The 12,769-nt window shown below is 40.4% G+C and overlaps 2 protein-coding genes and 1 non-coding gene across 3 annotated transcripts; 1 reads left to right on the plus strand and 2 right to left on the minus strand.

The window, feature by feature from the left end:
* Positions 1-1,680: 1,680 nt before the first annotated feature.
* On the minus strand, positions 1,681-2,830 carry LOC103972380 (glutathione transferase GST 23-like). Its single transcript, XM_009386704.3, has 2 exons — positions 2,385-2,830; positions 1,681-2,295 (listed from the first exon to the last, which is right to left on the minus strand). The coding sequence occupies exons 1-2, from the start codon at positions 2,700-2,702 to the stop codon at positions 1,816-1,818; spliced, it is 798 nt and encodes a 265-aa protein (XP_009384979.2). The 5' UTR covers positions 2,703-2,830; the 3' UTR covers positions 1,681-1,815.
* Positions 2,831-7,347: 4,517 nt separating this feature from the next.
* On the plus strand, positions 7,348-10,483 carry LOC135652955 (bZIP transcription factor 39-like). The gene is made up of 2 exons (XM_065174329.1): positions 7,348-9,028; positions 9,958-10,483. Exons 1-2 carry the CDS (start codon positions 7,450-7,452, stop codon positions 10,422-10,424), a joined length of 2,046 nt encoding a protein of 681 aa, XP_065030401.1. The 5' UTR covers positions 7,348-7,449; the 3' UTR covers positions 10,425-10,483.
* A 743-nt stretch (positions 10,484-11,226) lies between these two features.
* Positions 11,227-11,298, minus strand: TRNAC-GCA (transfer RNA cysteine (anticodon GCA)). The gene has a single exon. It is a non-coding gene; the product is annotated as a tRNA-Cys (tRNA).
* Between the last annotated feature and the right edge of the window lie 1,471 nt (positions 11,299-12,769).

Here is a 12,769-nt window from a genome sequence, read left to right on the forward strand (position 1 = left end):
ATGAAATATTCTTAAAATATAATTGTGAGACTACTAAAAAATAATTAAAAAAGTTTTATAGATCTAATTGTTGGATAATTAAAATATATATATATATATATATATATATAATTTATATTATTGAGATGAGAATGTTAAAATTGATATATAGGGTTATTATGAAAGATAAAAAAACTTTTATTTGTAAATAATTATGTATCTTTTCGATAGAGGATAAAAGAAAAGAAAATCATTTAAAATAGTATGAACATGTGTTTAGGAGACTCAGATATGGTAATTAGAAGAGGTAAAATAAAATAAATATATCATATGTAAAAGTTTTGCATGAGAAATAAGTTCAGGAGTGAGTCCTAGTATCAAAGCAAGTAAAATAAAAAAAAAATATACTATAAGAGAGAAAATTATTTAAAATGGTACGAATACGTGTTTAGAAGACCCTTGGACATAATAGTCAAAAGAGATAAAATGAAACAAATACACCATATGTAAAGGTTTTTTTTACGAGAAATGGGTTTGGAAGTGGTTGAATCCTAGTACATAATTATTTATAAATAATTATGTATCCTTTCGATAGAGGATAAAATAAAATAAAAAAATTATTTAAAATGATATGAACATGTGTTTAGGAGATCCTTGGACACGATATGTGTAAGCTCTGCGAAATGGATTCGAAAGTGGTCAAGTCATGATATTAGAGCATGTCTTTCATAACTACTACCTCACGACAATGAAAGTATTGAGTGTGCTATAGTAGAGATTCGAAAATTAGATACGACATGGTACCCTCTTGACCGTATCTAATGAACAGAAAATTTGCTTAAGTAAAACGTCTGCTAAATAATATTTAAAGTTGGGGATGTAGTTCAGATGGTAGAACGCTTGCTTAGCATGCGAGGTACGGGGATCGATACCCCGCATCTCCATTTTTTTTTCGAATTTATTTTTTAATAACGTAATAATATATAAAAGAAGACTTACAAATATTTTAAATTTAATTAAATATATAGTTTTTAATAAATCTTAATAACGATAAAGGAATCCTAAATAGTTAGGACTTTTGCTAATAGTATTCTCACTCTCACATTAAGATGTTTGAAATGATATAAACATAAATAAGATAGTGATAAAATAATTAATATTAATTATAAAATAAGAGATAATAAAATTTAAATATTTAATAAAAAAAATTAAATAAGTATTTAATTATTCTAAACTTAACTAAATATATGATTTTCTTATGGACGTGACGTGACGTGACGTAAGAAGATGAATGTAGTCACCCAAATAGTTAGGACTAAATATTATTTTCGTTGTATTCTCTCACTCTCACATGATAAATTCGATTTATTTATTTATTTGTTTATTTGTTGTTGGTTTTCTAATAGGCTAACGTCTCCACCCGATCACAGTTCATCTGTTTACCACTTGCTGCCTCTTCTACCCTAGAAATGATACCTTCTCTTCCTTGCTTGATGTATCAGTAGAGAATCCCGAGTCACGTCTACCAAGTGTAGATTGGCCTCCTGTATGATGCCGAGATTGAAGCTTCAGAAGGAGTCCTGAAATGGCTTCGGTAACAGAGCAGGTTCTCTGTAATATATGAATTCAGGTCTTGGCCAGTCAATCTTGAGATCGAGGAGACTAAGATAAGGTTAATTGTATCACTAGCTAGCTTTGTCAAGAAGCCACTAAGCATTAATTCTCATTGTAGTCGGAACAAAGCTCTTCCACATGTCCCATCTTGTCGAGCCCAAGATTCTGCAACCATGGCATCGGATTGCAGCTGATCACATGACTCGACACAGGAAACGATTACTACAGCACAAGAGACTCCTGCAACAGGCCAATCTCTTCGACGGCAGCGTCGTTGTTGCTGGTGGTGCTGCCAGTAGCAGGAGCTCCGATGGTGGTGGCGGTGGTGGTGTCTGTGCTGAGGCTCAGCATCATCTGCCGGATGCCCCTCGCGTGCTCGAGTAGCTTGTCGATCGGCGGGATCGTCTCCTTCACCTCCTTCTGCTCCTCGAAGTCTCGCAGCCATGCATGGAACAAGGGGAAGGTGTCGGGGTCGACGAGCTTCACCTCCATGACTTCCTCGAACACGGCGAGCCAGTAGGAGCCGCACCCGAGGACGATGTCGAGCAAGCCGATGTTGTCGCCTCCGAAGAACCTCCTGCCTTTGAAGGCTCCGTCTCTTAGCTCGCGCTCGAGCAGCTTCAGGTTCTCGTGGACTTGGTCGACGGCCGCCTTCTGGCCTTCTCCCGCCGACGAAAACACCAAACCCACCGCCGGCCCAAGCTGCACGCATCCGCAACAACAAAAGGCTAAGGTGATTGCAAGTGCTGGTCGAACTCGATGAGACGGTGCGTGTGCATGTAGAAGGTCACCTTGTCGTCGGCGAAGTGGCACCAGAAGCGGACGATGGCGCGCTCGAATGGGTCGGCGGGCATGATGGGGTTGTCGGTCCATGTCTCGTCGATGTACTGGAGGATGACGAGGGACTCGACGACGGGACGGCCGTCGTGCAGGAGAGCGGGGACCTTCTTGTAGATGGGGTTGTGGAGGAGGAGGGCGGGGCTGGGGTTGACCGAGTCCTCCTCCTGGTACTCGAACACCAAGCCCTTGAGCTTGAGGGCGAGCCGGACGCGGTGGGTGTGGGAGTCGGCCCATGACCCCAGGAACTTGAGAGAAGAGCTCTGGTCCATTAATGGCGATCACTGACCTCCGGAGAGTGAGGGAGGGAGGAAGGTGGAATGGCTCTCTTCTTCGGTGTGTGCTCCGAAGGCCTAAAACCCTGCTTTATAGAAAATGAAGGGTGGCTTGGGGATCTGTGTGCGTGCAGGACACTGTGCGATGTGGCAGTAACTCCAAAGTCCATAACTTGGCAGTCTTCTGCAGAACCAGAAACAAGTTAAACAACAAAGGTTTGAGCCATGACTCTGTTCAGAAGAAAGAGATCAGGAGGAGCTCCAAGTGGAGGTGCATGGACAGTGGAAGGAGGATGGAGATGAGGCAAGCGTGCGTTTAGGGTGGAAGCCTATCACGCCATTGTCGCCTGCTGCATGGTACGTATGTCTGTACTTGGCTCACATGACGCCAAGAAGATGTTACCATCACCAGGCCATGAATCTCGGAAGCATTCACCAAAGGAATGGGTCTGCGGTGCGGCAATTGAATCGGTCTGCGTGCGTGTTCTTGGCCTCCCCCCCACAGGACCATACGGTACACAAGCATTCCATCGAACACTTACACACTCCTTCGCGACATCTCATGGTGCCTTCCTTGTCTTCGTCCTCTTCCAAGTGCTTCCCCCACGATAGGACACTGACGTACTCCGTCTTCCCGGTCTTCGATAGCCAGCTTCGCAGACTCGATGCTGCTTACAGTAACAGAAGGTAGCGTTCTCCAATTTGGATAGGAATCCATCCTTCCTGACACAGATGGCGCAGTGGCACTGTTGGAAGGTCAGGAGGGAGAGGAGAGGAGAGGAGCACACATTTTACTGGAGCCCATTCCTCAGCCCGCACTGCTGCTGACGCGTGCTGCTGCAGCCTTTGGTGTGCCCTTCGCCGGGACATTTGCCGGAAAAAGGAGCTGACAGTGCCCGGTCGTCAGTTCTCCGTGGCTTCGAAGATGTTTGTGTTGGGTGGATTATGGCGTGGGCACTGTCGAAGTGCATATTATACATAGTGGTTGTGCACACATGCGAAGCAAACATATCAAATATATAAAACTAACAGTATTTTCCATGTTTTGATGAGTGGAGGAGTTCTTAAAGTTGAATTTAGAGTATCAAAATTTTATATTGTTGATTGAGGAATATTGGCAATTTATCAAAGCTTTGACACATGGTGACTAGCTATTGGAGAAAAGATAAAATACAATGAAATAAATAAGTAACAATCAGAATAACACATACTCAAAATATTTTCTCATTAAGAAAAGTTTTTTGTAACCATAAATTATCATTAAGAATATTTTTGCCAAGTAAAGATTATTAATACTCTGAGTAAAAATATTTTACTCAAGTAAAGATCATTAATACTCTGAGTATTAATACTTTGAGTAAAAATATTTTAAATCAAGTAAAGATCATTAATACTCTGAGTAAAAATTATTAATACTCTGAGTTAATAATTACGAAGGAGTGTATTGTTATTAGTGTTAAAGATAATATGAAAATATTTTTTTTCTAAAAAGATATATAACCCATATTACTTTAACCCTTCTCCTTGCCATATCCAAAATAAGATAGCTCTCAATATTAGAGTATACCAAGTTAACACATGAGCATATTTATTCCCCTCAATAAATCTATAAAAGATTACATTCTTAAAAATACTTTGTAAGATAAAAAATAATTTTTATTTGGTTGAAGAGGAATCAATGATTTTTTTTAAGCAACTAGGGGATGATGCTAATAATAACTAAACCCTTAGTTCAAACCCACATGTATAAGAAATCTTTAGGAGTGACTGATGAGATCTCAAGCACTCAACTTGGTATCGACCTATATGAAGATCGAGTTCATATGGGGTTTTTGATGTCATCCCTCTAATGCTCAAATTAGCAACGAAATAGAATAGAAGTCATGAGTAAATAGTGACTCACCTTGGTAACTCGTGTCTAAGGAAAAAGATTTCAGATGCATTTTATATTGAATTAATATGCATGTGGCTTGCTTGTTGACTAGAGCCTTGGTCTTCTTATGTTGATTAAACTACCACTTATCGAGTCTTAATTAGGATAAATATTTTTCTTATTATGTGTCCCCGTGGAAGGTGTACTTAGGGAGTTTTCTCAGAAAGATCTAAAAGTGCAACTATATCAAATTAGCACATTGATTGTCGAGTCATTTGCTTAGTAGTCATGATTGACCTATCGAGGAGATCGACAAGTCTTATAAGACACATTGGGTAGCTACTAGTACTTAGCCCAAGAAGAGTGTATTGGGTAGATTTTCGATGTTTAGTCTAAGAAGAATGCATCAGATACATTCGTTATTCATAGCTTGATTAAAGCACATCAGACATAATTTTTTAATCTTAGTCTAAGGAGAGCCCATTTTATGTATCCTTGATTTATAATCTTAGAATGATACATCAAACAAATATTCAATGCTTACCTAAGAAGAACATAATGCTTTGCCCAAAAAGAGCACATCGAATACATTTATAATCCTTAGCCCGAGGAGGATGTATCAAAAAAAACTTTTGATACTTAGTCTAAGGAGGGTGCATCCTTGATGATTAGTCTAAAAAAGATACATTTAGATAATTTTTTATGCTTAGTGTGAGGAGGTGCATTGGATAACTTTCGATGCATAACCCGATGAGGGCGCATTGGTCGACCTTCGATTTAATTTGAGGAGGGTGCATCAGGTAACTTTCAATGTTTGCCTCAAGGGTAGTGCATTGAATGATTGTTGCTTGGTATGAGAAAGACGTATTGAACAACCTTCGATTCTTATCTCAAAGTGGGCACATCAAGTGATTTTTTATATTTAGTTTAAGAATAATGCATTTGATGAGTCTTTGATGCTTGTGCTAGTGGTCAATTCTCATGTCGATCGATGCCTTGGTGAGCAAAAAAATTCATAAAAAGATTGAGTCGATAAGTGAAAAAAATAAGTAGAAAAGACTAACAAGATACCTACCCGAATGTTGCTTGGGCAGGAAGCATAGCATGAAGCCACTGATAGGACTTTCAATAATTATGGTGGTACTTTAAGGCTATAAGAAACTTATCTATAGCAATGAGACTCATTATGCAATTTGAGCCCTCCTTTTGGATTTTATGAGCCTTCTATTATATCTCTTATTCATTGAACCTCCAAATCATCATTATTCATCCCTCTCCTATATCAAGTCGAGAGGATGTCTTCTTCTTTATCGTTTGAGTCTTGCTCCTTCAACTAATTTATGATCGAGAGGATCAAAGTATTATCATCGGTTAACCCAAGGGTATGAGAGAGATGGCAAGAATGGACTCAAAGGTTATTAGGAATCTTTAAATCATATAGGATACTTATGACTAGCATTTAGCCCTGATTCCTAAGTATTTGGAGCATCTGCACCTCATGTACTTCATATTAACTAAGTATGTTGTGTAGGTATCTCGAGTTAGGCTGCATCCATATAATTCGATGTGTATATACCTCTATCTATATGTCGATGTGTGAATATCGAACTTAGGTTCTCCCTCTATCCGTTGATTATGGTGTACCTTCAATGGTGGAGCATACTAGCATCTCATATGGCACTCAATTCATGGCATTATCTCATAGTCTTTATCGAGAAATGATGCTATGTCAGCATTACCCCTATCCTGAATCTTTTCACTTTTGCTTTAAAATTTATAATAGGGCTACTTTAAAGTTTACAATAGAGCTAAAAACTACTATCTTGTAGCTCGAAAAAGTATTCAATGTAAAGAGAGCCCTCAACTTTCAGATTTGAAGGGATGCGACTTCTTTATTGGGAACCACCTTAACACATTATCACAAACATCCCTCTTTATCTAACTACTAAGAAAAAGGATTATGTACTTCAATTAATAGAAACTTTATCCTCTTTCTTAGCCATAAAAAATGAATCGATATTAGTTGATTGGTGCCAACCATTGATGACAAAATGGGTTGAAGACTTTCGAGACGACTTTAAAGAACAATCACTAGGTTGTTGAGTTTCTTTAAAGGGTGCTGATCGTTCCATGAATAAAGAGGGATATACACTCTCCTCTAAGGTTCTTATCCATCCAACAATCAAACGTGCCATAATGATAAATCATCTTAATTTTTACGAGTTACTCATTCATCTTTTATAGTTAAAGGACTCCTAACTTGACACGAATAAAAATCAAGAAGAATTTTTTAGAATTTTATGTATTTTTCAGTAATAATGGGATTCGGATACATTACAACCAGATTATCCAATTGGGTAGTGCCTCTACGCATTCAATTCAAATCGGACTGGTTGGTGATGGGTCCATGTGGGACCATGTTTCTCAAGTCACGACAAGGTTACGTGAGCGGGTGTGGGTGAACCACGAGCGAGTAGGTAAAAGTATTGAGTTGCTGCGTCCCCGTAGGCCACGCTCTTCACCCGTCGCTTGTACTCGTCGCAAAGCGAACTTGTGGTCGCAAATGGACGACCGGATCCATCCTTAAACATCGGCAAGTTTGCACCCTCTTCCTACCTGCCCGACGTGCCTGACTGCTACTGGAAGGGATGGAGCGGACCCACCGATGATACATTGGTAAGTCCAAGAATAAAGTATGTTGGAATCGCAGTGGTGCTACTATAGTGGGAAGATGAAACTTCCGGAAGACGGAAGACCGCGTCCAATTGGCCCACTGGGCGTCAACGGCGAGACCCGACTCCGCACCCGACGCTTAAGTGGAAGCCATCCTCGTCGTTTCCGCGAGGCCAAACCCCTCCCTGATCCGTTCCAATGGCGGATCCGCCTCCCTCCTCCTCGCTCCTCCTCGATCCCCCCTTCGCCGACCTCTTCCCGGACAACCTCTCTCTCCCCTCCGACGATCTGCGCGACCTCGACTTGGATTTCGACTTCGACGACTTTTCCGTTGACGACTTCCTCTGCTCACCGGAAGAGCCTCACCACCACGCCTCCTCCCACCCTTCCGCCGCCGACGGATCCGCTGTGTCCTCCTCCTCCTCCCTCAACCAGGATCCCCCGCACCTCGCCGCTCGCCCCTGCTCCCCCGAATCCGGCGACTCCTCTGCCTCCGGCGTCTTCGTCGCTGACCGTGGAGTCAAGGAGGAGAGGGAGAAGGCCGGATGGGGCCTGAAGAGGAAGATGGAGACGGACGACGATGGGTTCTCTGACGGCCACGCCGATCTTAACCTTAATAACCCTGGATCTAACCCTAGGAGCAGCAAATTTCGGCGATCAGAGGAGGCGAGCTCGCCCCCCGACGTTGGATCGGGGGGTGAGGTGGTGGAGGAGAAGAGGAGGGCGAGGCTGATGAGGAACCGGGAGAGCGCCCAGCTCTCCAGGCAGAGGAAGAAGCAGTACGTCGAGGAGCTGGAAGACAAGGTCAAGTCGATGCACTCCACCATCAATGAATTGAACACCAAGATCTCGTACATCATGGCGGAGAACGCGAGCTTACGACATCAGCTGGGTGGGAGTGGTGCTCCTCCCGCGGTTTATCCACCACCAGGGGCGATGGCGCCGGTGCATTTCCCGTGGGTTCCAGGGTATGGATTGAGGCCACAAGGGTCGCAGGTTCCTTTGGTTCCGATACCCAGACTGAAGCCTCAACAGGCTGCGCCTACTCCAAAGGCAAAGAAGTCAGAGAGCAAGAAGGGCGAGCGCAAGACGAAGAAAGTGGCAAGTGCGAGCCTTTTGGGGTTGTTGTTCTTTATGCTAATACTTGGAGGAGCAATTCCCAGAGTAAACCGTTGGTACGAAGGAAATGAGGCGGATGAAGGTATGAGTAAAATGAAAAGTTTGAGCCAGACTAAAGGTAGGATTTTTAGTGTTAGAAGTCGTGGTAGTGGTCCAAATAGCACAGTATTGTGTTGCAGAAAGAAGGGTTTTGGAGAAGGTGGTATAGATAGGGTTACTGGTAGGAGATGTGAGGATGTAGAGGCGGCCTCTCGAGTGAAGCCAATGGGAAGCACTTCATGGTCATCACCTGGTTCGGAAGCTGTTTTTACTCAAAACTCCACTGAGAATCTGCCTGCAATGCTTTATGTGCCGAGAAACGGCAAGCATGTGAAGATTAATGGAAATTTGATAATCCATTCTGTTCTTGCCAGTGAGAAGGCCATGCAACAAGCCAAAGAAAGGCAATCACTGGGTAAAGAAGGTAAAGAGACTGGGCTAGCTGTTGCAGGCAATTCGATGTCTGCATTGGCCATTTCCAAACCTGGAAAGGAGGTGGATCAACACTCTAGATCTTATAGAAAAGCTTCTAACTCTGATGATACATATGTGAACAACTTGAAAGCAACTTTGGCTGATGATGGCCCAATGCAACAGTGGTTCCGCGAAGGAATGGCAGGTGAGCGAATTATTCCTCATTTGTTCATATCTGTGTTTGGTGTTCCTGAATTTACAATGTTTCTCTTGAATTTGGCATTAAATTGGCAAATATTTTATTTATTAATATCTTCTGTGCTAGATAGCTCTTTCTTATATATGATCATTTGTTTATGTTGCTTGAGAACTATTATAGCATGCGATTTGCTTTAAGAAGAAAGAGGAAATCAGATTGCAATCTTTGGGGGGGCATCAGATTGCATTTACAAAAGGAACAAGACCCGTAGCTGTTAATATCATTGAATATGACAATTCCATAGGGGAAAATACAATCTTCAACCATAGATTTGCATATGAATTATAAACTAGTTATGATGAATTTTTACGTAGAATATGCCTCTGTATTCTTTTATCTGCTAGGGTAACATATTAGTTTCATGCACTTCCTGATCATAGTTTGGACCTTGTTTTTCATGTTCCATCTATGTCTTGCAGCCTGTAGGTGTCTAATATTTGCATAGCTACATAATCTGTGAATAGACGTGCATTTGTAGACATGTTGGCCCAGGATTTTCAACCCAGAATTAATATGAGAATATTTATTTGTAGCCTATGGCCTATCTAAGTTGTTACATCCACTTATGTATTGGAATCACTTGTACACCACATGAAAACTTTAGTTAGTATTTGATGCGTATAAGAAGTAAATATGAACATCTGTATTAAATATATTTCATCGTTTTTGTTTGAAGTTACATTGCACATTGAATTTCTCTCTTTCTATGTTAGTTTTTGTATGCAAATTCAAATTTCAAGCATGCCTTTTGGTTGCTCACTCTTTAGCTTTAGTGCCTTGTGTTTAAACTATAAAAAGCATCCGATAGTTTCGGTTTCATGAATGAAATAATTTACACAAAACTGTTTTGGTGTATGATTACGTTGTTTTGACAGGCCCAATACTGAGTTCGGGCATGTGCACTGAGGTGTTCCAGTTTGACGTCTCACCATCTTCCTCTTCGAGCAGCATCGTCCCTACTAATTCAATCATTAACGCTTCCTCCATTGTCAATGCTTCAGAGAACCTCCCTCCTACTTCGTCTCATCCTCGAAAAAAGAGAAACAGGAGGATAATGTATCCTGAACCAATTCCACTTCGAGGAACCACGACGGCAAATAACACGGAACAGTTTGAAAAGCCTTCGGAAAGCAGCAACTTCCACAATCCTAAACCTGTTTCCTCAGTTGTGGTCTCTATTTTGGCTGATCCCAGGGAGGCTGGTGACGGTGAAACTGATGGGAGGATTTCACCCAACTCCCTATCTCGAATTTTTGTTGTTGTACTTCTTGACAGCGTCAAGTATGTGACCTACTCCTGTGTTCTTCCTTTTAAGACCTCTGCCCCCCATCTTGTAAACTAATTCCGGGGAGTAGATTATGACGACTGAATGATAATAAAAGGCTTCAGTTGCTTTGCTCCCTCGGTAGCATTGTTGTGTCTGATACGGAACCGTGGTTTATCTTTTTAACATGTTTTAAGTATTTGCCGGCTATAAAAAGGTGGTTTCATTGTGTTCAGCTTGGCTGAGTGATTCATATTGGCGGACAAACTAATTCATCTTGGGAGGACAGCACTCGCGTCCTTCTCCGGCATTCCGTCGAACAACTTTCGTGTGGCAGATAGCCAACGAAGGTGGCCAAGGGCGAAGACAATAACTAATGGGGTGAGGGCAGGGTAAAATCAGCTTTTAGAAAAAAAAAAATTCGTAAGAATTTCTCAAAGCTAAGAACTTTTTACGAGAATTTATCCAACATATATTATATGTAAATAGAAAATAACATAATAATTTTAAAAGGCCCAAACAAATATATATATATATATATATATATATATATATATATATATATGTTGTAATACTAATAAACTTTTTAAATAAAAAATAAAACAACATTATCAATAATAAATAAAAATTTTAAAGAGCCGAATAAAAATATATTTTACACTAATACAACAAACTTAAAATAAAATAAAAAGACAAACAATAAAAAATAAAAAAGAGGTCAACCCATGACCTATCAAAGCTATGGACCTAATTTAATAGAAATTATTTAAATGACAAATAAAAAATATTTTAAAGAGCCCGACAAACATAATACAACATATTTAAAATATAAATAAAAACCCCAACAAATATGTAGTGTAACAATAAAAAAATTATAGAAAGGGCCCAACCGGGTTCGAACCGGTGACCTATTGATCTGCAGTCAATTGCTCTACCACTGAGATATGGACCCAATTTGTTTTTGATAAGAAATATCAATTATTAATTATTTATAATGTGCCACTTTTTTTCATTACAAAACTTCACCTATGAAGATACAAGCATGATGCATAAAGTTTAATGGCATTAATAAGCTTCAGATTGTTGCTACAGTGAATCCATACAAATTTACCAATTTTTTATCATTAAGGGCTGCGTGAAGAAGACATTAATAACCATGATTTAGTAGAGTATACTGACCTGGGCTATCTCTATTATCCACAGGACTTAGGACACATCATCAAGATATCGACAAAAGGATGGATTTTGATGGAGAATAGTTATCATCACACATACTCCTGTCAAGATCCCTGTTTTCATATTCACAAAACAAAGTATAAAAATGCATATTGCAAATTAAACAGTGTCGAAACTGCGTGCAGTCGAGAGGTCAAAGGTACACACTCTGTATGCATGTAATGCAACGGTTGAATGCATGTTATGTGATGACTGAATGGAAGAAGTTAATGTAACAACAACATGAACAATTATCTAAAGGTAAGATGATAGAGGGAAAATTCATCCCCCTAAATGCAACTCGCCATGTGGCTATCGGTCAGCACAAATGGTCGGACCTGGACAATGTGATGACCGCCTAAGCACAGGAACAAAGGTGAACCCAGAAGAGAATATTCTGCCCTTATCGCAAAATATTCTTTTGGGCCCAACTTGCTATAAAATTCATCAATTTACTATTATTACCGAGGTCAATTACTATTTACCCGTGACTCCACTTTCCATCTCAGTCCTAACTTAACCGTCGAAAGGATCAAGTTGGACACCCCACCCAACTCTAGTCTTCCTACAGATCGACTCCTCAGCAAATACCTGAACCACCTCCTTGATCATTTTTGGACTCTTGCGAACGTGGCCCAAAACCGACTCGGGCCGATAGAGATGTCACTAATAATCACACCATCATAAGACTATCAAGAGTGTATTCATTTAGTTTAATGAATGAGTTGGAATGTCATTTAAATGTAACCCAACCCAAGAACTAGGCTTTGGAATCATGACTTTGTCCAAAAAAGTTGTACTCTTAATGGTGTACTTGTTGCTTGAACAACATCTGCTGACTTCAGAATTCTTTGTTACAACTTTCTCAGGGCACACTATCATTACTTCCCACAGAAGCATATGGCCACCGTCAGGTTAATGGTCCATCTCTCATTGGTCACCCATTCCCTGGAATCATGTTACTTCCTATTTGATTTATGCACCGGAGATCATGATTCTTTCTTTCGGCAGTTTAAGCTCTAGTTTCTTTAACAACTGGACATGCACAAAATCAAAGAAGCAATATTTAGATTGCAAGGGAAGTAACAAAAATTTTATTTCAGTAAAAACAGGAAAGATGCCTGAAAAGTAGATTCTCTGTATTTACCTTCACTGGAGATGGGCATTAACCAAAGCTTATCCAATGGCTTCAAAAAAGGTAGTCACAT

This window comes from Musa acuminata, chromosome BXJ3-11, assembly GCF_036884655.1.
Source record: "Musa acuminata AAA Group cultivar baxijiao chromosome BXJ3-11, Cavendish_Baxijiao_AAA, whole genome shotgun sequence".
Classification (NCBI taxonomy): Eukaryota; Viridiplantae; Streptophyta; class Magnoliopsida; order Zingiberales; family Musaceae; genus Musa; species Musa acuminata.

Bases quoted from the DNA above. Each gene is read 5' to 3' on its own strand.
- LOC103972380 (XM_009386704.3), bottom strand. From the start codon at position 2,702: ATGGACCAGAGCTCTTCTCTCAAGTTCCTGGGGTCATGGGCCGACTCC. The intron at 2,296-2,384 runs GTGACCTTCTAC...GGATGCGTGCAG, and splicing joins GCCACTTCGCCGACGACAAG to CTTGGGCCGGCGGTGGGTTT.
- LOC135652955 (XM_065174329.1), top strand. From the start codon at position 7,450: ATGGCGGATCCGCCTCCCTCCTCCTCGCTCCTCCTCGATCCCCCCTTC. The intron at 9,029-9,957 runs GTGAGCGAATTA...TTGTTTTGACAG, and splicing joins GTTCCGCGAAGGAATGGCAG to GCCCAATACTGAGTTCGGGC.